The sequence below is a fragment of the Ambystoma mexicanum genome, chromosome 11 (assembly GCF_040938575.1).
Source record: "Ambystoma mexicanum isolate Mex_15411 chromosome 11, UKY_AmexF1_1, whole genome shotgun sequence".
Taxonomy (NCBI): Eukaryota; Metazoa; Chordata; class Amphibia; order Caudata; family Ambystomatidae; genus Ambystoma; species Ambystoma mexicanum.
The window spans coordinates 1,198,163,688-1,198,189,345 of NC_090934.1; the positions used below are offsets into that span (position 1 = coordinate 1,198,163,688).

General features: G+C 47.9%; 1 protein-coding gene across 7 annotated transcripts in view; it reads right to left on the minus strand.

Annotated features, from left to right (window-relative positions):
• The window catches only part of SIN3A (SIN3 transcription regulator family member A), a 1,166,566-nt gene that overhangs the window by 326,085 nt on the left and 814,823 nt on the right, over nucleotides 1-25,658 (minus strand). For all 7 annotated transcript variants that reach the window (XM_069624553.1, XM_069624552.1, XM_069624555.1 and 4 more), the window contains exon 15: nucleotides 12,982-13,561. In XM_069624553.1, the coding sequence (XP_069480654.1) occupies nucleotides 12,982-13,561 (580 nt within the window). The remainder of the gene's footprint in view (nucleotides 1-12,981; nucleotides 13,562-25,658) is intronic.

The window sequence follows — 25,658 nt, forward strand, 5'->3', positions numbered from 1 at the left end:
TCGAGGGGGCCCGTCTCCGTCCCCCCTGATCGAGTTTTGGCTGGTGGCAGTGGAAACTACTTTTTATATTCGACCGCGAATATTTCCCTATGGGATTTCCCATTGTTTTAGGCTAACACATTTAATTATTTATTTACGGTAGCCTTAAACATACCGCCGGTTTATATATTTATTTTTATAACTCCGGTTGGGACTTTTTGCCAAAACTTGATTCTAAAATGGCGTTGGTGTTCGCCTCTGTAACTCTGACCCAAAGTGGAGCCCTTTGTTCCACTTTTGGCGGGCTTCTCCACAGAAGCCCTCCAAAGTGGTGCCACTCTGTCTGGGGTACTTAGGAGGGGTGGAGGGGGATTTAGGCACCCTGGACTGAGTTACCTTGGTAACTCACGTCGCACTCCGTCCTGATTGGCCCAAGTGGTGAGCCGCCCGGCTCACCACTTAGCATGTTTGAGTGACAGCTAGGCTGGGTGAATGGGGGTTTGCTGCATAAAAGCAGGGCTTTGGGGACTGGGACTTCAGAAGTCGCCACAGGACCAAGAATCCGACGAGGGAAGAGCTGAGCCGACCTGCTTCGACGACACCACCCGGTGGAGCCCTGCTGAACCGTCTCACCACTTTTTTTTTCCCGACGACCGAGGAGAACTCTTAACGGAGTGGCTCCTTCCCTTGACTGGTGGGGACAACCAGTTTTCGCCTTCTTTCCGTTCTTTGAGGTATCTCGTGGCCGCCTTGCCTGTGCCAAGCACCCCGGCATCCGGAATACCACACTTTACCCCCATACCGCGAAAGTCGGTACCAACCCTTTAACCGGAGGACTCCGCGGCTGGTTTCTTCCCGGGCAGTGCTACGACCTTTCTCTTCTGCTCTTCAGCGAGATATTCTTCTCCCCTGACCGACGTCGAGCCTTGCTGTCGCTGCCTGGAACAACTGCCCCCGCTGGAGGATCCTTTCCGCTTAAGGTACTGTGTTCCGCCTGGCTTCCCTTGCTACCGACTGTACGGGGTAGATTTAGCCCCCGGCTTTCGAACCTGGGAGTGCCTGGGACACTTTGGCTAAACTTTCTGAGCCACTCTAAACTCTGTTTGACTCCTTGCAAGACTTTGAATCTCTAACTAACAGTGTGATCTTGGGCACATTTTCGCTCCGGCTACTCTAAGAGTGGGCCCTGCCTAGTGACTTTTGCTCACCTGTGACTTTGTGCTTCTTTGAGCCTATTGCAAGTGTTCTGGACCTTAGAGTGGTGTGTTTAACCCATTTCTGCTTTTTCTCTCCCTTTCTTGGAAACTACTAGAGTGTCATCTAACGTTAAGCACTCACCTCTGTTTTAATTAAGTGGTGTTAACCTAGAGTTGTCTAGATAGGAGAAAGGATTGAATCTACTTTCATTATAACTGTGTTTGAAGTGTTTACTATATTTTGCTAGAGTGTTTTTAACTTATGTGTTTTTAAATAAATAACTATATACTTTTGAAACCAAGCTCTGGTCAGTGTTTGCTTGTGCTATTGTGTTTTGGTACATATTGTGTATACTTTGCATACTGCCTAACTCTTCTTGAGAGAAGTCTGACTGCTCAGCCACAGCTACCAGGTAAATCTGGGTGGTACAGACTGCTACCAAAGGGGTTTACTGCTCTACCTGTAGTCTTAAATCTTTTGCAGTGTTCCCCAAGGGAACTGCACAGGTTTCTGCCTAACACTGGCATTCAGACAAAGATCACTGGCGGCACACCAATCTTGAATGGCAGTTAGGCAATCGGAGATGAGAGAGGGAGAGGAGGTGGCAGAGGGCAGCCTGAAAATGAGTTGAGTTTTGTCAGCGTAGCACTGGACATTTGAGCAGAAAGTGGCAATGCAGTGGGCGAGAGTTGCCAGGTATTGGCCAGGGCGAGAGGTTAGACCCCTGGGGAACACCACAGGTAGAGAGGAAGATAGATGAAAGGAAGGACCCAAGTTGGACCTCGGAGGGTCGATCTGAGATGAAAAAGGTCAGTCAGGCCAAGCCTGATCAGTGATACCCAGGTTTTCACAGACTGTTGAGCAGGATGGTATGGTTGACCGTGTCAAAGACAGAAGAGAGATCAAGGAGGATGAGGACAGAGGGAATGTTAGAGTCAAAGTTGGAGAGCAGATCTTCACGGCTGTTCAGGAGAGCAGTTTCCGTGCTTCTGGAAGCTCTGAAGCCAGACTGGTATTGCTCTAAACGTGCCAGTGATATCAATTTCCACTGTGTCCTAGTTATTTAAGTCATCTTAGGGTGTAGGAAGTGTCTGTGTGCCATCCCAAAATGGGTATCTACTGATTTATTGAAACCGAGTGTGTATTTTTGAAGTATAGTTTAAGTGTTATATAATTGCTCCCTTCTAAGGAAGGCTTATTCAACTGACTTAAATTAATACATAATTATTTAATCAAGAAACCTTGGGTATAAGTGTTATTAGAATACTTGCGAATGTAAAACTGTTGCAACCCCACAGCTCACATTGACCCCTATTGAGATGAGCCTGGCTGCCCAGTCACTACCAACTTGTGTAGTACATGCTTATACCAAAGGTTGGGTTAACTATTGCCAATAGGACAGGGCTGGTGCCGTCTCCCACAGGGTACTGCATACAATCTTGCCCAACACTGACCGCGAAAGGAAAGGTGAGAATTTGAGACTCTTTGCTGGTTGAAGGGCTTGGCTGTGATTTGGTTGAGAGACTTCAACGTCTCATGCTCTTTCTTAGCAGTCTCCAGGGCGCCATTGACAGCCTTTCCAAAAAGGTTGGAGTCTTCGACAAGTTGTTAATCAGAGAGGCCCGAGTCTCTGGCATGAAGGCCAGGTTCTTCACCCAGACGGGTCTCTTAAGAAGAGTCCCCTGGGCTAGAGTATGTACTGTAGTCTCAGCAGCGCCTACAGTGTTCTTTAAGATATTATAGGTCACCTGTCTGCTCTCTGTCACGACCACCAGCAAGCATGCTCGTGTGGGTTCTGGGACCTCTTGAAGGCCATCCTGTAGCAGGCCCCATTGGACGTCGCTGTAACTAGCGAGTAGAGTGGTATTGTTAGCTATTCAGGTAGAATAGGCTGCAGAGGTAGTAATATGCTTCCCTAGGGCATAATGTTTTTTGCATTCTTTACTGGGGGAGCTACCGGTGTAGATAGTGGGACCCCTGCCCTCTTTCTGGTTGTTGTAACAACCAGGGAGTCGGTATGGCATGACCTCGTATATACATAGGGTAAGACGGAGCAGGGCGGAACAATTCCTCAACCTGGGAGTTGACTGCCCTTGTGAGGGAGGGTGACAAAGGAGGAGCACAGCTTTTATTGAATTGGCAAGTGGAATAGCCTGACTAGTGGGAGGCTTCTCCTTGAGAATATTTTCAACAAAGTCGCCATCAGGGGCTGTCTCCTTTGTGGTAATCTAAAAATGATTGGTGGCTCATTTTACGATGGCATTAAAAAGCATTTGATCCATCTACAGGCGATTACTGTCTTTGCTGTGGTGAAGAAGGCGAGTCTAGACAAACGTCTGGGTCAGGGGTATGTGTGGGATAAAGCCAGGGCCCCTGATCTGTTGGCTGATCCTGCTCCCAGTCCTGGTCAGCTGTATCTTGATCAAAAGGATTGTCTTATATATCCTCCTGTTCTGAATAAAAGACCTCCTCTTGGTGGGCTTGTGCAAGAGTGGGAAGCTTCTACAGCTTTTGAGGGATGGGGCAGGAGTCCTCCTCCCTAGGTCTCTTGGGAGTAATATATTTATCAGAGGAACCTATAAATTGGGCCATCCTGTCCATATAATTATCAAATCTCTGCCTGGTCCACAGGGAAGATGCAGAGGGGTCTGGAGGGGGAAAGGGCTGTTCAGAAGGGGCGATTATCCCAATAAAGCCTTTGAGAGAGGCTGAACGAGAAATGTGCCCCTTTGTTGTCCTAATAATACTGCCGAAATAATAGCTGCAAGAACCAGCTCTTTCGTCCATTTTTATTAACATGGCCAGAACCTCCATCAGCAGCTAGGGGATGTGTTGTTCCTGCCAGGCCACCGGTGGAATCCGCTGACACCTTCGCTGAAACTCAAAGATGTGTCAGTGGGCGAGAGCATCCAGCACCAATCGATCAGTGGAGATGTTTTCACACACACTGAAGTTCACCAGCCGGCCTTCTACCGGGGTGCAGGGGCCGGACTTCTTGGCTAGTTCAGTCCTGCTTGGAGGCCAGCGCGCTGCCTTGGGAGACTTGACAACAGCCACCTCCGAAGGCCTTGGTGTGACCCCTGCAGGTTTCCTGGGCCGCGGAACGGGAGGGCTGGCGGTAAGAGGAAGATCTGCCGCTGAAATCCTTCAAAGATCTACCCGACTTCCCCCTGAGGAACAAAAGGACAGAGCTGTTGCAGCGTGCCAAGGCCACGGGCCGTCTGTGTCGGTCTTGATGTCCTGAAGAGATTCATCGATTGTCTCTGAACGGCAAGTCCAGCAGCCTCGTCTGAACCTCTTGCCTAAAGTTGGTGGCCTTCAGCCAGGCACGACGACTGAGGAAAACCCTGTTTCCCATCTGGAGGAACCCTGTGTCCACAATGTCCAGGGCCACGGTAATGGCGTGGTCCGACGTCACCTCGCCCTCCTGAAGGATCTCCGTCGCCTCAACCCGTTTAACCGCAGGGAGGATATCCAGGATCGGGGACATCTTGTACCATAACGCTCGGTTGTACTTGGCCAGGATAGCTAAGGCGTTTGCCGCCTTGACTGTCGTCGCCACTGATTAGATGACCCTACTACCCACAGCGTCCAACTTCTTTCCCTCGTTGTCCGGGGAAATGGAGGCGGACGACGACGGGTTGGATGACTTCTTCCGTGCAGCCGCCGAGACCAGAGTCTGGTGATGGCTGTGACTGCAGGCACTTGAGTGCAGACTCTGGAACCCGGTATTTCTTTTCAAGCTCGTCTCTATTTTTCGCCGGGACTGAGGCAGGGTTTTTCAGCAGCACCAGACCCTCATGCCATAGATCGTCCAGGCAGGGCACCACCAGAATGGTCTTCCTTTTCCCCTTCGGCGATGATGCAGGAAACCCTCCATCTCCTCCGGTGTGAACTGGAAGAGTTCTGATGCGCGGGTGATCATTGAGTGGAAGGAACCCACCCTGTCTGGGGGAGAAGCCCTGGGAGGCGGAGAGATGCCGCTGCTGTCATCGGTGTCTGTCGTCGCTATGTCCGTCCCATATACCTAAGGAGGGAAGGCACCAGCGGCTGGAGCTGAGGTGTACGGTGCCTCTTCCTTTTCTTCGGCAGTGGTGGCCCCGGTGTTAACGGGGTTGTCGACGGTGGTGCCGTCGGCAACCTCTTCTGTATCTCCGACACCAGCGTCTAGAGGGCCGAGGGAATGTCATCCAACAGATCTGGTGCCTGGGGTGTCGGGTCGCTAGGCCCAGTGACCCATGTCGTCAACGCCCGCTACCTCTTACAGGAGGGTGAGGACGGAAGCCTCGTCCTCCACGTCAGAAGAACACATCTGCGCCTTGGAGTTCTTCCAAAGCTCCCCCCCCCTTTTTGTGTCCCAAGGGGTCGGGCTTGGATTAAGGGACAGCATCCTCTTATACAGGGTCCTTCCTGCTGGTTTGGCTGAAGCCTCCAGCCTGGGTGAAAGAGCAACTCTGCCTGCCGCACAGACACCCTGGACCGGATCAGCCACTTTCGCCTTCGAAAGGGTAGCCGCCACCAGCTCGATAGATGCAGACGATTTAGACTGTATCCCTTGGGCCCTCGCGGACAGGTCGGCCACCTTGTCCTGTTGCTTGGCCTTCTCCGGTTTCTCCCGTAGCTTCCCCGGGGTAGCTGACTTTCTTCGAAGAGCTGGAGCGATGGCTGGAGACTGAGGCTGCTGGAGACGAATGCGCTCTGGCCGTTGCGGGACCCACTTGCACGGCAACCCCGACGGAACCGAACATGCGGTGCTTGGCCTTGACTTCCGTCCCCACGGATGGAGCGCCCTCAAAGGACTTAGAAGCCCGCTCTGGCAGACTGGATCCGAAGGAGGCATGCCCACGTGAACCACACAGAGCCACACCACCAGTCTGCTGTGCCGATCCTTCATAGTGCGCTTGGTAAAGCCACGACAGATCACAGAATCTTCCTCTCCTTGTGCATCTGGTGAAGACAATAAAGGCACTGGGAATGCTTGTCCTCCATGGAAACATTTTGCAAACTGCAGCTTGAAGAGGGAAGCCCTGTCCTTCTGCTCCGACATGGCCCGGTGTGCGGTGTAGGCCTGATAGCCTTCTGGAAACTTCGAAGAAGAAACACTTGACGATTCCGCCTTCGAAGGGCAATGAAAGACGCAGAAAAACATATATCCCAATAAGTCAGATGAAGAAATGATTAAGCACACAGGCTCGATCTAACAAAAATAGGATTTTCCTAGTTAAGCGCGCACAACGCCGAAAGATTTAAGAGGGAAATACAAGCACTCCCAAAACTTCGACGAGCGTTAAAATTATGAAGACAGCCAGAGGAGTGTCTTAGGGAGAAGGCAGTCATTGGCTGGGGGCAGTATGACCCAGAGCTCAGTGATTGGTTTATAGGAGAAAGACAGTTTGTAAACAAAAGTGAAACTCTTTTCTTTTACCAAGGATTCCCGGCCGGACGACGGGGAATATTCATGAGCATGTGAATCCATGACAGACCCCATCCTGGAGATGTCCATATAAGGATTTTACTGGCCTCACAGGCCAGGAAGAAGGCTCAAGACCATGATGGCCAAAGGACAAGCGAAAAACCATGTGGCACAGCCATGGTTGGACACTAGCCACAGTTGGTAGCCAAACACGCTAAATGCGTTAAGTGTAAAACGAAAAGCACAAAAAAAAATGGTCAAAGTCACTGCTGCCACCAGATTGTACATTTAGCACACCTAGAGTAACCAAAAATCCTTTGAGTATTAGTCTAGGCCAAAACAAATAAAGTGTACTGCATTGTAAGATGCATTGCACAATGATACAAAGTTACCACAAGTGATAACAAGTTACTAAAAGTAGTTACAAAGTCATAAGACTAAGGGAAACAATGTTTCCAGGACTGACAACCTGAAAGACCTGTCAGTTTCGCCATAACAGATGAGCAAAAGACAGTGTAGTGAAGTTTAAGGCTTCACTGTACTGTCAAAAGTACAGGTCACAATCAAAAATAAAAGCAAGAAGTTTGGGGGTCAACAAATATGGAAGGAAATGTGCAGTAAAGAGAAACACAGATTCCCCATCCATGCCAAGAAAAGAGCCCACACAGAGGTGCAGCGTTTCCGGTGGATCCAACAATACAGCAGGACTTTAAGATCTGCAGGGATCTAGCCAACCCTTCCGCAGTCTCCTCGCCTCTTCTTCCCAGGACCCGCTGCAACGCAGAGGCCACAAACTTCGTTACCAAAACTCATGACAACCTGAACAACCTTGCTACACATCCTCACAACCCATCACACACCACCTTACCTCCCTTGGCCCTCCCTTCTCCCCGGTCACACCTGAAGAAATTACCATAGTTGTCTGCCCCATGAAGGTCTCTTCTAAACAGGTTTCCCATAGCTCAGCCAGGACCATCAAGGAAAACATTGGCTCTCTTGCCCCTGCACTCGTTGATTTCTGCAATCACTCTTGATACTGGATCTTTCCCCTCCGCCCTTAAGCACTCCCTTGTGCGCACTCCTTAAAACCTTCAGGAGACCATAACTGCCCTGCCAACTACCGCTCTATTTTCATCACCCCCTTCCTGGGAAGCTGCTGGAGAGGATGGCAGTGTCCCAACTCAATTCACACACCAACATTTTTGGTGGTCTCCACGACCATCAATCTGGATTCCGAGCATTCAAAGGCCAAGAAACTGCTCTTAAGAACACCGGTGAGGAACTGCTTGTATCTCTGGACTCCAACTCCCCACTTGTCCTCATCCTTCTCAATCTCTCCTCTGCCGTTGAAACAGTCAACCATTCCATCCTCATACAAAGGCGCCATGATACCCTTGGTACCACTGAACGGGCACTGGACTGGCTGACATCCTTCCTTACGGACCGCTGTAACCAAGTCATCCTGGGCACCTTCTGTCTTACTTCCTTCTCCTGTCCCACAGGATTCTATCCTTTCCCATTGGCTCTTTAACATCTACCAGGCTCTGCTTGTACGCCTCATCTCCTCCTTCCAGTGTTATGCAGACACAGCTCTTTCAAACTTCCTGCTGACCCTCTTCCACCCTCCATCATCCCTGACTGCCTAGCCGCCATCCACTCCTCGTACACCTCCAAAGTTATCTGCCTCAACGCCTGCAAAACCGAGATGCTTCCCCATCAGGACCCCTGCTCCTGCCTCCTTCCCTACGCTCTGGTCTTCATCCTTGGGCTCTTGCCTGCTCCTTCTGGAGCCAAAAACTTTGGAGTCATCTTCGACTCCTCTCTCTCCTTCCTCCCTTACACTGCCAAGAAGTCTCACTACAGCTCTTCCTTCTCAAAGGAATTCTCAATCTTCTCACTTTCCCCCCAGAGGCTCAATGTTACCCGAGCCCTGGTTCTCTTTAGGCTCAACTATTGCAATAGCCTCTTCTTGAATTGATCTTCTTCCACTCTAACCCCTCCAGCTAAAACAGAACAGAGCAGCAAAACATATCCTTGGCCTTAAACCCAGGGGCTGCATCTCTCCTGCCCTAAAAAGTCTTCACTGGCTCCCGGTTGCTGCACAGATTAAATTCAAATCCCTATTCATCATCCACAAAGCTATCTGGGCCCGAGGACCACATTATCTTCTTCAACTTTATCTTAATAAATACTCTACCTCTAGACCACTACGTTCCTCTGGCACCAACTCTGCGTGTAAAGCGTTTTGCTAAACAGAGGGCAAGTGGCCGTTCGCTTTCCTCAGCTGGCTCCCCCCTATGGAACAGCGCCCCCCTCCCTCTACGCCTTCAGCATGACTTACTTGCATTTCTTAAGCTCCTTAAGACTTTCCTCTTTACCTCCCCCTTCTCTCCCACTCCACTCTCCTCTGCTAATCACACAGTTGCTGTGATAGGTGCCCAGGGCCTTTACGCATCCTCTGTGCCCCTGACCTCCCAAACCCAATCCACCCAGCTCCTGCCTACCCTCAGCACTTGCATTGGCACCCCATCCGCCCCAGGGGTTCGCACTTACATGTAACATGGCACTGGCAGTGTAGCACTCAAGAATCATAGCACTTCATCTGTGGCTCACCATGAGCTCGCACTCCCCAGCCCTTACCCCCTATGTCCTCTTCCTTGCTGCACTTGCACGTTCTGAAAACTCACAGGGCATAGGTTTGTCCTTTTTCCTCCCACAGCTCTTAAATATTGTGTATTGTAATGTGTTTCACTCCCTTGTTCCCTCCCTTTGCCCTGTGGACGCTTTGAAACAGTATTTTACTTGCTGTATAAGCGCCTAACAAGCAAATAACAAATGCGACAACCGATTCGTCAATACCCTGTGACCATGCGTTCCAGTGGTGTCTGGGCCCCAAAACACTCAAGGCAGAGTGCATGGGAGGGCTGAGGCCGGGAACGAGTGGTCGCAGGAGGCACACCTCGTGAATCCTCCTTCAGCAGACATGGGCCGGGGGAGTTGAGGCAATAAGATTGGAAAAAAACAAAGAGCAAGCTGGCTGGCTGTCAGGTCCTTCTCTGCCCGTGCGGAAAAACTGACTGACGTGAGGCACCAGAGGGCAGGGCGTTCCCACGCCCAAGGCTGCGCCCCTGCACCCTATACTAAATTTTAAGCAGTAGCTACATTTTTCACTGTCTAAGGTTCTGGTACCGTCCCCATGTTAGGGGCCGCCCACAAGGATGGAGGAAAGTGGGTGGGGCGTATAAATAAGGGTGAATCCTGAGGTATTTACATGGAGCATGAAAGTATCTTAATATGAAGAACTCAGTGCGGCAGGACGGTTCCAATGGAGAAGCGACAACAGACCTGGTCACAGGTTTCTCGGTCTTGGGGACTGAGGAAGGAGACTTCGGTGGATCTGGTGGCAACTCTCGTGCAGACGGACACCCAGCAACAGATCTTCTCGGTTCTGGCTTGTTCGTGCCTTTTCCAGACTAGCTTGAAGGACGGATGTTGTGACTGTAGACTCTTCTCCCTTTCTCAATCTTCTTCTCATGTGAAGGGGCTTTGAGGTACTGGGTCAAGTCTATGCAGGCCAAGAAAGATGCCCACAAAGTTCCAGGTGGATTCGTTCTTCGGGCAACGATGCAGAGTACAGTGGCAGAGGGCACGGGTTATTGGTGAATTGCAGGCTATGGTGGATGCAAAATGCAGTTCGTCTTGGGACTGGTTAGGCCCACCAATCCAATGGAGGAAGTCGTCTCGTTCAGATCTTCCCTGTCGCTTGAAAGAAGAGGTAGGGACAGCAGGGGTTACTCAGCAGGCTTTGGTGGTTGCAGGAGTCTTCTTCATTCAGGCTTCTCTGGATTCCTCTGTTCCAGTGGTCGACTTGAGATTCTACTCCAGGACCTTGAAATGTATGCAGGAACGCTGGCTGATCCCACCAATCATATCCCATGCAACATTTGAAACTTGGGGAAGGCTGTCCAATGAGGACAGCCATCACCCAGTCAGAAAAGGTTTCTCTCAGGCACTCTGCAGGAAAAAGGACTGGGGGGTTTCAGTTGACCTTTCCACTTTCTGTCCTGCCAGTTGCTCAAAGACCCTTCACAGGCTTTCCAAGGGAAGCCCGGCAAAGACAAAGGAATTAGAGGAGCCTTCCGCACCCAGGTAGGTAGAAGACAGCCTAAGAAAGACAAGCCATCGTGTTGAGGACTTTAAAAAGCACAGCCAACATTTTGGTGACCCCTGTGTCCAGAGTAAAAGAATGAGTGTTTGAGAAAAGGGTCCCACTCACTAACGTGAATCAGACAAAAATCCTAGAGTCCAGCAAACAGAGCTGGGGGTATTCTCAGGTGGCGAGGAACCAGGATGTCAAGTTGAGGAGGTAGCCTGCCTCTTCCTGGAAGCAGCCCTATAGATAAAAGGTGTATCAGCCATTCGTACACCCTACAAATAGGAAAATACTTCAAAAGAAGGAAAGAGTAAAAATACTCCCAAAAAAAAAAAAAAAAAAAAAAAAAAAAAGGAAACTGCCTCCTGATTTCACAGAGCTTGAACCAGTGGTGCACGCAGAGCCACAGGAAGGCAGTATTACTGCCCGACCATAAAAATGAATCTTTTACTGTGCATGAAATATTGGTGTAGTAAAATATTACAAAAACATTTGTTTCACAGTTAAGTATTTTTACCCGATTAAAAATTACTCTTGGGAATTACTTTTTTTCCCTCCCAATTTCAAAAATAGTGAGAAAAATACTTGCACTTCTAAATTTTGACTTCCATGCAATGATCCAGATAAGTGGAGTGAAAAGAACAAAGAATGTCCAGGAGCCACATCTGCTTATTGCCAATCTGGTGATTACAGTGTTACTGAAGGACTCCAACATACATATGGAGTGTGTTGCCAGAGGGTGTGATGCGTATGTGGTCATATATGGTCATAGCGTTGCTAGCCTTCGAGTTACAGGGTAGCTGCAGTGGCCATAACCAGATAAAGTTTAAATGCTGGTGGGAGTTTAATGCAGTTTTCAGGTTGCCATTAATGTGCCTGAATGAATGCAGGCCTGCCTCTTTTGGATTCTGCTTCCCAACCCAGTGTCCACCCCCACACCCCTTCCAACACCACTTTGGTTTCTGAATTCCCCTGAGGTGAGAATTCAGAAACCTGCTGGGTCCTGCTGCAACAGTCCTGATTGCCAAGCTCTGCACTAGGGACTGCAGAACCAGACTTCCATCTACCCTGGTGAGACATAGAAAAGTACTCAACTCCAGTGATACTGCGCAATCGACTAGTTAAAATCCCAATCCTAATCTGCTCTAAATAATGGCTTGCTTGCACAGTCAATGAAGAGCAAAGGGTAACCGAACAAAGTTACAATGGTTTCGGACAGAAGCCATAAACTGTATTCATTATAGTCACTCTTTTACAGCAAGGCTGTGTCTCCTTGCTTTGGTTTAACTGTAACCATAGTATGTGCAAGTGAAAATTGATGTTTGTGTCACCAACTTAAAGACTAAGCTGGAGGAAGGTGGACAAGGAATGCAGAAAAAGCATGTCAGTGAGTAACTTCTTAATCCTATATCCAGTGTATTGACCCCCACCCACCATCCACCACCCCTCCTCCTCCTCCCCCAGCACCCAACCCTCACCAAGATTTATGCAGTATGCAGATTTATAGTAATAAATGGCATTCAAACATACCAAATGTGCACAAAAAAGCAGAGATTTGATCTGCAAGAAGAGCATTGAATGACATGGCCTGTGCACCCCAAAACAGCAGTGAAGATCTCTACTCTGAGGAAGTCTGCAATACGCAGACCGTGATGGAATGCACATTATTCGCAGATGACTAAACTATCAGAGGACGATCAGTCTGAGCTAACATTTACGAAGATATTTGCCTCAAACACAGGAATTCACATAGGACACAGGCAATAATAAGTAATTAGCAAACAGAAGCAGATGGAAGGCATGTTTCAATAAGGACTGAATGGATCAGATGTTAAACTGCTCCAAATGCAAAAATAAAACCGATTGACAATGGGCCCAAGTGCGCCGTCTCAGTTGCGAAGACCTCTGTAATCCAGTAGGTCAAGGCTACATGCACCAGATTCACCTGCAACATTGAGCTTGATACTTTGCTTACCCGTTTACCTCTTCCGAAATCCAACTTTCTTCCAAGCAGCAGGCTATGTTCTATGAAATTATAAGCGAATCCTGTGCATCTGTATTCAGAGACGCTGTAACCAAGAAAGCGTCAAGATATTTACCCCCACCCCTTCGCTGCGCCCCAGGATTTACACTAATGTGGACTTGATGAAAGAAGCTAGATCCCTGATGATTGCAAAATCTTGAGTGAATATCACTGCTGACACTTGCAGTGCAACAGTAAAAGATTAAGAGCACTCACTGGGTTCCTTGAGTCTTAACTGAATGGCAGGGGTCTCGCTCTTATCCCTTTTGATGCCTAGCACGTCTCGTTCCCAGTCCCGCTCACGGCTCTCCTCCTCAATCTGCCGCTCTGCTTGGTTGTAAATACGTAGTAGGCGCGAGCACAAGATCTGGTGCAGCCGGAGGAAGATGTACCAGTTGCTGTTCACATAAAAAAGGTTGTACACCTCATCCATGCCCCGCAGTTTCTGAGCACCAGTGTTGCTGAAAAGCAGCTTTGCTTTAGGCGGGCTGCCCCCCAATCCGTTGTGCTTTTTGACATTCCCTGTGACTTCATCAACATCCATTTCCTCCTCTTCATCCTCCTCCTCCTCTACATCCGAGAGCTCCCCACGCTGCGCAAAAAGCAGGTCAGGGATGAAATGGTACATTATCTGTTTGATTTTGTATTTGTCCTCCTTTTGGATGCCTGTCTGCCGCTTGACATGGTGTATGATGAGCGATGCTGCATCCTCCAAGATGTGCTTGTCCTCGTACACCAATGAGAGTTGGGGGCCAATCGGTACCCCAGAGTTGTCCTCAGACGCTTGTTCTTGCCGCTAAAAAATTGAAAAGAACATTTATTTTTAGATTTCAATGAACAGAGCTCCTTTTACTGAATATAAAAAAAGAAATATAAAGGAATAGAATAAAATAAAAAAAACACAGCAAAGACAGTTGGGGATAAACTAATCACTGGTGGTTAAAGATGCAAGACAATTGCTCGAAGTTAAAAGGCTGTAAGAGCGCTACATTCTCAATTTGGAAAGGCTGCCTACTGTACACGTTCCTAGTATGCACACACCAAGTCAGGGAACCTGCATGGATTTATTTTTATTACAAGCTTGGCGATAGTGTTAAGATGGATTTCTAAAGTCAACCCTGGTGGGCAGATTTTAGGAGCCACCATAGTTATGGTTAACAGTGAGACTCAGAGTTTAGCCAAAACCCAATCAACTTAGTGTGGCGAGCAGTCAAGACTTAAGAGTGTGGTCATGGGTGCCAAAGCGTCCACACAGAATAACATACAATAACGCAATAACAGCGTAGACAGTCCATTGTAAAAATACAGTTATTTATTCAGGCCTTTAAGAACACACCAAGAAATGAAACTAGCGGGTAGTTAGAACAGTTTTTCTAAAAAAAGTCCACACGTGGGGCTTTATAAAACTATACCTTAGGAAACACAGTACAGTGCAACTCTTAGTATAGTGCTGTACTGCATAATTTATTAGTGTGGACAGAGCAGTCAGGCTTATTTTAGGAGGGAGAGATGGGTGTAGTTCGGTACAAAGAACTTGTAGCATATATATGGTTCAAAGAAACTGACTTACCGTAAAAATAATTATATATATATATATAGATATATATATATATATATGACAATGCATTACTTACCGTAAAAGCATTTCTGATGGTTGTATCTGCTTAAATTCACATGCTGTGCATAGGTCCGACATCCAGTGGTCACTGCGGAGTATTGCATTTTGTTTTTCGTAGTTGAAAAGGGGACGTCGACAAGGCGTGTCTGTAACACTATCCCTTTAGTGACGTGCGTTGTACCCACAATCCCTCACTCGTCGAGGTCCCTCTGTGTGTATTTTTCTGCCCTGAGGGGGCAGAAAAATACACGTCTTCTAGACGTGAGTGAGTACAGAAAAGAGAGATATAAAAGGAAGTATATGTTCCTTCCATCCGAGCGGGGAGGAAGGGTGGGCGCATGTGAATCTAAGCAGATACAACCATCAGAAATGCTTTTACGGTAAGTAATGCATTGTCTTCTGATGTTTGTTAATCTGCTTAGAATCACATGCTGTGCATAGACTAGCGAGCAGTACCCGGAGTTGGCGGTGGGTTATGAGAAGGAACAGTAGAGAAAAGATGTCTTAATACTGCCTGTCCCACCTGGGAGTCAGATCTTGAGTGTGCATCTAGACAGTAGTGTTTTCTATAGGTGTGCACAGAACTCCAGGTAGCCGCTTTGCAGATGGACTCAAAGGGAACATTTGCAATGAATGCTATGGATGCCCCAGTGCCTCGAGTGGAATGTGCTCTTGGCTTGAAGGGTAGTTCTCTCTTAGCAAGAGTGTAACAGAGAGTGATGCATTGTACAATCCATCTAGATATAGTGGACTTAGAGACTGCATCTCCTTCTCTTCCTGCTGCCACCGAGACAAAGAACTGATTAGTCTTTCTCAGTGATCTGGTTCTTTCCATGTAGAACATGACAGCTCTGCGTACATCTAGTGTATGCAGACTTTGTTCTCCCAAGTTGGAAGGGTTTTGAAAGAACGTTGGTAGTTCTATAGATTGGTTTACATGAAATTTAGAGATGAATTTTGGTGCAAACCTTGGGTGTGTGCGAAGAACCACCTTATCCTTGTGAACTGATACGAAGGGGTCTAATACAGAAAGAGCCTGTAGTTCACTTACTCTCCTAATGGAGGTGATAGCTATTAGGAAAGCAGTCTTAAGAGTGAGGTATTTAAGAGTTGCCTTGTGCATGGGTTCGAAAGGAGTGCACATGAGTCTAGAAAGTACCACGTTTAAGTCCCATCCGGGAGCTGGGCTAGCTATTGGGGGGTGTATTCTCTTTACCCCTTCCATGAAGGCCTTTATAACTGGTATCTTCCACCACGACACTAAGTTGGGAAGTGGTGTATGCAGAAAGTGCCGCTAGGTGGACTTTAATGGAATTAAACACTAGACCTGAATCCAGTAAATGGGTCAAGTACAGAATAATGTTAGTGGCAGAGCAGTCAACCGGGTTGATGTTCTTACTTCTACACCAGATGACAAATCTTTTCCACTTGCTAGAATAGCAGTGGCGAGTATTAGGTTTTCTGGCTTCCCTGAGGATGTCCATACATCTCTGAGGGAGATGTAAATGTCCAAATTCTATGATCTCAGGAGCCAGGCTGCTAAGTTCATGGTCTGAGGGCATGGATGCAGTGTCCTGCCCTCGTCTTGTGACAGCATGTTGTACGGGCAAGGAAGTTTCATTGGGGGAGATAGGGACATCTCCATCAAGTGAGCGAACCATGGCTGCCAGGTCCACATTGGGGCCACTAGTATCATGGTCACCTGCTCTTGGTGCATCTTGTGCACCACCTTGTTGAGGAGGGGAGTCGGGGGAAAGGCGTAAACAAATTTCCCTGACCATTGAATCAACAGACCGTTCCCCTTGGACTGGTTCTGGGGGTACCTGGAGGCGTAACTTTGGCATTGTGAGTTCTCCAGGGTTGCGAACAGGCCTATTTCCGGGAAACCCCATTGGGTGAAGACGTTTAAGACGATGTCTTCTTGCAATTGCCATTCGTACTCTTTGGGTAGGGGGAAGTCTCTGCTGAGTTTGTCTGCTAGCAGATTGAGTTCCCCTGGTACATGTTGTGATAGTAGGAACATGTTGTGTTTGAGAGCCCACTTCCATATATTCTGGGACAGCTTGGACAGTCCTGGAGAGTGAGTGCCCCCTTGCTTGTTGAGATAGTACATGGCTGTGGTGCTGTCTGTGAGGACCATCACTGTCTTTCCTTGTAAGTGTTCCTGAAAGGCTTTCAGTGCTTTGAACACCGCTAATAGTTCCAGCAGGTTTATATGTTTGGATGCTAAGCTCCGAGTCCACACTCCGTGAGCAGTCTGATGGGATAGGTGAGCCCCCCATCCTGTAAGGGATGCGTCTGTGGTTAGAGTGGCTTCCACTGCGGGTGTGGCAAAAGTCTTCCCTAATAACAGGTTTTCCTTTGTCCACCACCGTATCGAGAGAACCAAGGCCTGCGAGACCACCACTAGATCGTCCCATTGTCCGCTGGCCTGACACCACTGGCTGTAAAGCCACTCTTGCATTGGGTGCATGCGCAAGCGCGCGTGAGGTACCAAATAAATACATGACGCCATCATCCCTAGCAAGCGCATTGCTTTGCGTACCGTCACCTCTCGACCTGCCACATAACAGGGGATCTGAAACAGCATGTTTTGAACCCTCTCGTTGGAGGGGAAGACGAGGCCGTCCCTTGTTCGAATTAGAGCCCCTAGGAATTGTTTGATTTGGCTGGGGTCTAAGCTGGACTTCTTTTCGTTGATGGAGAAGCCCAGTTGGGACAAAAGGACTACGGTCTTTTGGGTATTGGAGAAGCATGTTTCGTAAGAATCCCCTGTTATTAGCCAGTCGTCGAGGTAAGGGTATACCGGGATGGATAACCTGCGCAGGTGGGCCGCTGCCACTGCCCGTACTTTCGTAAATACCCTTGGTGCAGATGCTATCCCGAAGGGTAGTACTCTGAACTGGTAGCGTTTGTTCTCTATCTTGAACCTGAGGTATTTTCTGTGCGCTGGCAACATTAAAATATGAAAGTATGCATCTTTCATGTCTAGTGTTGTCATGTAATCCCCCTGTGATAACAGTGGGATTACTTCCTGCAAGGTCACCATACGAAACCTTTGGGGTTTGACAAACTTGTTCGCTGGACGCAGATCTAATACAGGGCGCATGGTTAAATCCTTTTTGGGTACAAGGAAGTACACTGAATAAATACCTTCTGTTACCTGAGATAGGGGGACAGCCTCTATAGCTTCTTTTTTCAGTAGCTCTTCTACTTCTTGAAGAATAGTGAGGTGTTCCGGTGTCATGCGCCGGTTCCTTGGGGGTCTGTATTTCGGGGAACCGTTGAATTCGATGCAGTATCCGTGAGCTATGGTGGATAATACCCAGCGGTCTGACGTTATTCCCTCCCATGCTGAAAGGAACGATGTTAGCCGGCCCCCGACCGGTGATGCATGGGAGGGGCCCCGAATCTTCGGGTCATTTGTTGGTATTGGGCGTGGGGCCTTTGGGACTGGAGCCGCGCCCTCTTCCTTTGCCACGACGTTGGCCTCTTTGACTGACCTGGGTGCTTTGGTTCGAGGGCCAGTTGGTAGCAGAGTAAAATTGCTGTTGGCTTTGTTGCTGGCGTTGGCCACGAAAGGAGCGCCTATTGCCATAGCTGCGTCTGTTAGGTGGCCTAGAAATTTGGTCAAGAGTCTTGATGGTATCAAACTCCTTCTTCGCATGTTCTAGGGCCTCATCAACTGCTTTCCCAAACAGATGTGTTTGTTCTATGGGTTTATTTATCAGGGAAGCCTGTGTTTCCGGCTTAAAACCCGAATTGCGCAACCAGACATGGCGTTTGAGAAGTATTCCCTGAACCAGGGAACGGCCAGCTGTCTCTGCGGCATCTAAGGAGTTCTTTACGATGCCCTGGTTTACAAGAGTTCCCTCTGATATTATAGCTAGCAGGCGTGAACGCAGGGGTTCTGGTGCGTCCTCTGCTTCGCTGCGCAGCTTGCTCCACTGTGCATCTGCGTAGCTAGCTAGTAGGGAATTGTTATTTGCAATCCTGGTTGAGAAGGCGGCAGAGGTCGTGATTCTCTTCCCAAGTGCATAGAGCTTCTTGCCCTCTTTGTCAGGTGGTGCCTCACTAGTAGATAGTGGTACCCCCGCTCTTTTTCTTGTATTAGTCACTACAAGGGAGTCCGGAATAGAATGTCCCCTGATGTACAAAGGGTCAGAGGACGAAGGGCTGAAGAGCTTTTCTATCCGAGGGTTGACCCCTCTGACTAAGGCCGGATTGGAAAGGGAAGGAGTTATTCTTCTCCTTATAGAAGCCAGGAGCGGAATAGACTGACTGACCGGGGCTTTTTCTTTAATAACTCTTTCTACAAAGTCTATGTCCGGAAGAGTCTCCCCTGTGTCTATTTCAAAATGCGCTGCTGCCTTGCGCAACAGTGCATTAAGTGAAGGTTGGTCATCTATGGGGGAGGTGTTTCCAATAGGTGAGTCCTTGGGAGGAGAAGGCTGAAAGACATCAGGGTCTGAGTGCACTGATGGGGATTGCTAAGGCTGCACTGATGGGGAGTGCCAGGGCTGTGAAGTAGCTGTATCCTCTTCAAAAGCTCCTGCACTAGTGTAAGGGTCTTCTTCAAACCTCTCTTCCTCATGTTCTTCCTCTCCACCCAAACACTCCTCATCTTCCTGGAGGTATTGCTCCTCTTCAGTGAGGTCATATGCGTCTGTAGAAGGGGGAAACAGCCTAGGAATCCTGACCCTAGGGTCATCCTGGGTCCATTCTCTTGGTCTTTTGGGTGTGGGTGGGTTTTGGCTACCCCAAAACCTTTCCATTTTTTCCATACAAGAATGGAGTCTTTCAAGGGTCTCATGGGGAACCCCTGAATAGTCTAGAGGGGGGAAATCAGTGTTTTCACCTTCAAAACGCATCGAATGCTCCCACAACGTCGACGAAAGGTTTCCGTCGCCCTCAGAAAAGCCCTCCGGTAGTTCAGAAGTGCCCTTAGATGAAGGGGGCAGTTCCTGGATACTTTTGTGTTTTTTCGGTGTTTCTATATCTTTTGGTGCGGTATTCGACATCTGTTTCGTCGTCCGCTTACGTTTGTCCTCGGAAACAATTCTCGCCAGGCTCTCGACAACGAGTTCGTCAGTAGAGGGTTCTGGAGTCGACGTTGCCTGCGTTACGCGTTGTTTCTCGACGGCCGCTCTATGGAGCGTTACATCGGATGTTTTTGAGGTAGCGCCCGTGTTAGATGAAAGCCCAATCGCTGGTCGCGGCTGCGTTTGCGGGTGGGGCTTGAGACCCTTACGGTCTGAGGTAGACGCCGGAGTGCCCTGCGTCCCCTTCGGCGCTGATGGATCCTTCGTCCTCGACGAAGAGCCGTGGGTTGTGTGCTTAGGCCTATGGGGTCTGTGTGCGTCCTTGTCGCCGGGGTGTTCATCCCCATAAGCAGGGCGTGAGCCGAGCCTGTCGGGGCCGGGGACGGACGTCGAGGCGCGCGAGCGCTCCTTCTGGGGGTTAATGACTTCTGTAACGGACGTCGAGTTATCACCCTCCTCGTCACTTTCTGTAACAGCGGCGGCGGGTGAGGAAACTGACTTCGACATAGCGTAGTCCGCCCACCTCTTAACCTTCCGTTCTTTAAGAGTTCTTGGTTTCAAGAGCTTACAGGCCGCGCAGCTGTCCTCTTTATGATCGAGGGGCAAGCAACGATTACAGAGCTTGTGTTTGTCCTTCCAAGTGTATTTGCCCCTACAGCGTGGGCAAAACTTAAAAGGTGTCCTCTCCATAGCTGAGGCAATAAAAACTGGTGATAACAACCCCAAGGGAAAGATAGGGGAGAAAGAAAGACATTCTCGACGAGAAGATAAAAGTTCGAACCCCCACTCTCCCTACTGTATGTTGGCCGGCGAGGCCTGGCCACGTGTTCGGCAGCGCCGAAGGATCTCCTCCGTCTCTTCCCCTCCGTCGAAAACTTGCTCGGCGGAGAAACAGCTTCACAGCTAACGTCGAGGGGAGGGATCTTTAACAATAAGTATATATAAAGGACCAAGGTCCGTAGTAAGTGTTTAGCAATGTCTCTCTAGGAGCTCCGCGTAAGGCGACCATAAGCTGGGCGGAAAAAAACAATCTGAGGGACCTCGACGCGTGAGGGATTGTGGGTACAACGCACGTCACTATAGGGATAGTGTTACAGACACGCCTTGTCGACGTCCCCTTTTCGACTAAGAAAAACAAAATGCAATACTCCGCAGTGACCACTGGATGTCGGACCTATGCACAGCATGTGATTCTAAGCAGATTAACAAGCATCAGAAATATATATATATATATATATATATACACACATACATACATACATATACACACACTAGCGTTGCCCGGGTCTGGGGGTTTGAGGGGAGGAGGGGGGGGGGGGTCAGGGGTGATTCAGGGGCCTGCTACACCCTTGTGCATGTTTTACTGTGTCATGACTTCCTATTTTTGAAAAATTAAATCGGCAAACTCACGAAATTGCCCATACAGATAGCACAGGGCCAGACCCGCCATGTGCAGGGCGAATGGGTGGGGTTGGTCAAATGTCACTATCGCCAGACTGGTTTGCCAACCTTGGGCCAACATTACAGCCCACCAACTGTTAAAGGAATAGTGCCATCAAAAAATGTGATGGTCTCAAAAGATGGGCCATCATCTAAAATATAGATAAAAACATTAATTAGGAAAGTTCCTATGTAAACTTTTGAGCAAATGAGGCTCAAAGTCAAAGATTTAAAGCACTAGGAGGCATCCATTTTGTGAATTGTCCATCCTGTGCTTGTGTTAATTTCTGCCCTTGCAGCACTAATGAAGCAAAAGCCAGCCAGCTGTAAAAAAAACAAAAAGGTACCAGCAGGTGGCTTTTGCTTCATTATTGCCGGAGAGCAAAGATTAACACAAGCTGCGGCTTTAAATGCCCTTTTTTAAAAGCACTGCAAAATAAATGCTGCGGTTTTCTTTCTAACTTAGAAAGAAAACCACAGCATTTATAACGTTGTATTTATGTTTGCTGTGGCTTCGAGTCTCCTGGGCTCACCCGACCCGGGGGAGCCCTGGAAACTCAAAGCTGAAGCCGCAGCAAACCTAAATACAACGTGGTTGTATTTAAAAATGCTGCAGTTTTCTTTCCACGTTTCTCAGAGCCTGAGAAACGTAGAAAGAAAACCACAGCATTTAGAAATACAACAACGTATTTCTGACTGCAGCGGCTTTCACTCCGAGTTTCCTGAACTCCCCCCACATTGTTGTATTTATAAATGCTGCGGTATTCGTAGAAAGAAAACTGCAGCATTTACAAATACAACATTGTTTTGCTGACTGCGGCGGCTTTCGCTTGGAGTCTGACTCCCCCGACCCTGGGGAGCCAAAGCAAAAGCTGCCGCAATCAGAAATACAACATTGTTGGATTTGTGATTGCCATGGTTTTCCAACCACAGCAATCACAAATACAACACTGTTTTATTTATAATTGCTGCGCCTTTGCTTTTTGCCTTTCATTTTACGTTTTCTGTGCTTCCCTGGGCTTGGGGAGCACTGAAAACGTAAAAGGAAAGTGAACGAAAGCCTCCCAAACTCATGTACAGCTCTGCTCTGGCTGCAGTAAGCAAAAACTCCCAGTAGGGGCTATTGCTGCTCGTTTAGTGCCGCCAGGGCAGAACTTAACATGAGCTGAGGAGGCTGCCTGAAATGGCAAAATGGATGCTCCCATGTAAACAGTTTGAGCCTCGTTTGCTCAAAAGTTTACATAGGAATTTTCATTAAAATTATGTTTAATGCAAGTTTTTCATTATTGCCCATCTGTTGAGACAATAATATTTTCGAGCGCACTATTCCTTTATGGCTGGAGCCAAACTCGAACCTACCAACAAACTTCCCCAAACATATATAGATAGGCAAAGATAATTCTTTAGAAAGGCAAGTACTATAATAATTCATACACACAATTATAAAAACCAACACAATACTTAGGTTACGGAAGCCAAAGTATAAAACTTATTTAGAATAGCACTATGCAGTTCAAGGTGAGTAAAACCTAGTGATACACATTTAGAATGGCAGTATGATATTCATGGGGAGTAAAATCACATTAGTACACTTTTAGAATGACAGTATGTAATTAAAGGTAAGCAGACCCTATTGGTAATAAGCTACGTTAGAAATTCTGTTTCAGGAATGCTATAGTTATATCAACACGGTTACGAGTAAGTACATGGCCATTTGGTATTATTCCTGAAAAGGAATAACTTATACATTACACTACCAACCCAACAGGCAAGCACTTTGCAACTTATGTAACTTATTTTTCATTCTGCAATGATACAGTTACACCAACATTACTTTTCAGAATAGTGGAGCACAATTCCAAGGTAAGCAAGAACTTATGAATTACTTTTTGGAGGGACAATATGAATTCTTCACAAGGTTAGTAAAACCCTATTGGTAATTTAAAAAAAAGTACACTATTTCTATTACAGGAATATGGCGTTCTTCCAATGTTACTTTTCAGAAGAGTGGAGCACAATTCTAAAAGGTGATCAAGAACTCTAGCAGACTTTTCAGAAAGGCAGTAAGCAGGTCAAGTCAAATAAGTACCTACTGTTAAACATTTAGAATGGCAGTAAGATTCAAGGCAAATAAAACCCTATTGGTAAGACACTGTCATGCTTATTCAGTTTAAGGAGTAATACCAACTATGGTACGTTCTAGAATAGTGCAACACAATTCAAAGCCAAGATAAGACACGCATCACTTACTGTAAAAACATTTCTGATGATTGTATCTGCTTAGATTCACATGCTGTATATATATAGTCCGACATCCAGTGGTCACTGCAGAGTATTGCATCTTGTCTTTCGAGAATCGAAAGGGGACGTTGACATGGGCTTACCTGTAACACTATCCTTATGTGACGTGTAGAGTACCCAAAATCCCTCGTGTCGAGGTCCCTCTGATTGCATTTATTCTGCCGTGAGGGAGCCTTATGACTATCGTGAGTACAGAAAGAGAAAGTAGTAAGACGTTTATGTTCCTTCCGAGCGGGGAGGAAGGGTGGGCGCATGTGAATCTAAGCAGACACAATCATCAGAAATGCGTTTACGGTAAGTAAACCATGTCTACTGATGGTTGCTAATTTGCTTAGAATCACTTGCTGTGCACAGACTAGCGAGAAGTACCCAGATTTGGAGGTGGGTTGTGAGCAGGAACAGTAGTGAAAAGATGTCTTAGTACTGCCTGTCCCACCCGAGAATTGGAACTAGAGTGAGTGTCTAGGCAATAGTGTTTTGTAAAGGTGCATACAGAACTCCAGGTTGCCGCTTTGCAAATGGACTCAAGGGGAACATTTGCAATGAATGCTATGGAAGCCCCAGTGCCCCAAGTAGAGTGTAGACTTTAAGGGCAGTTCTCCCTTGGCAAGAGTATAACATAGTGTGATGCATTTGACAATCCACCTTGAGATAGCAGATTTAGAGACAGGACCCCCCCCTTTCTACCAGCTGCCACTGAAACGCAAAACTGGGTTGTCCTACTCGGTGGTTTCGTTCTTTCCAGGTAAAACATGATTGCCCTGCGCACATCTAGTGTGTGTAGGCTTCTTTCGGCCATGCTAGTGGGATTCTGGGAGCAAGTGGGTAGTTCAATTGATTGGTTCACATGGAACTTCGAAATTAATTTAGGTGCAAATCGGGGACGAGTGCGCAGAACCACCTTAGAGCTGTGCACTGTAACAAAAGGGTCTAGAACTGACGGAGCCTGATTTTCACTAACCCTTCTAACAGAAGTGATAGCCACTAGGAAGGCTGCTTATAAGTAAGGGGTTTCAGACTTGCTTTATGCATTGGTTCAAAGGGAGACCCAATGTGTCTGGTCAATACCATGTTTAGATCCCATCCGTGAGCTGTGTAAGAGACTGGGGATGAATTATCTTAACCCCTTGCATAAAAGCCTTAATAACAGGTATTTTCCACCACAACACCTTCTGTTTTGACGTAGTGTGGGCTGTGAGAGCAGCTAGATGAAATGAACCTTTAGGGAATTAAAAAACAGTCCTCAATCTAACAAGTGCGTCAGGTACAAAACAATGTGGCTAGGAGAGTAGTCAATCGGGTTGATGCCCTTGGTATTGCACCAGATGACAAAGCATTTCCACTTACTGGAATAGCAATACCTGGTGTTAGGTTTCCTAGCTTCCCTAAGTATGTCCATGCATCTCTGAGGGAGTTGAAGGTGTCCGAACTCTATGACCTCAGGAGCCAGGCTGCTAAGTTCATAGTTTGCAGGCATGGGTGAAGTGTTTCCCCTTTGCCCTGAGACAACATGTTGTACGGGCAGGGCAACTTCACAGGAGGGGAGAGGGAAATCTCCATCAGATGAGAGAAACAGGGTTGGCAGGCCCACATGGGGGCCACCAATATCATGGGGACTGGTTTCTGGTGCATCTTGCACACAATCTTGTTGAATAGGGCAGTTGAGGGGGGTGGGGGTGTGTGCGGAAGAAGCGTAAACAAATTTCCCTGACCATGTTATCCAGAGTCCATTCCCCTTGGAGCGGTTCTGGGGATACCTGGAGGCGTAATCTAGGCATTGGGCGTTCTCCTGAGTGGCGAACAAGTCGATTTCTTCATGAGGCGCCATTTATACTCTGTGGACAGTGGTAAATCTCTGCTTAGCACGTCGGCTAGAAGGTTGAGTTAGCCGGGAACGTGGTGGGACAGCGGGAACACCTTGAGTTTGAGAGCCCACATCCAAATGTTTTGGGACAGCTTGAATAGCCCTGGAGAGTGTGTGGCCCCCTGTTTGTTCAGTTAATACATGGCTGTGGTGCTGTGTCAAGATCAGAACTGTCTTCCCCTGTAGGTGTGTCTGAAAGGCCATTAGTGCTTTGAATACTGCCAATAGCTCCAACAGGTTTATCTGGTTGGACGCTACTTGAAGGGACCACACTCCATGCGCTGTCTGCTGTAGCAGATGAGCCCCCCACCCCGTGAGAGATTAGTCTGTTGTGAGAGTGGCTTTTACTGCAGGGACGGTGAAGATCTTCCCCTTCAAGAGGTTTTCCCTCGACCACCACTGCAGAGAGAGAACGAGGGCTGGCGAGACAACTATCAGATCCTCCCATTGTCCGCTGGCCTAACACCACTGGCTGTTGAGCCACTCTTGCATGGGAAACGTGCGCAGCCGCCCGTGAGGAGCTAAATAAATGCACAATGCCATCATTCCTAGCAGTCGCTTGGCCTTGCGTACCGTCACTTCCCGACTGGCTACATATTGAGGGATCTGAAACAGCATGTTCTGAACA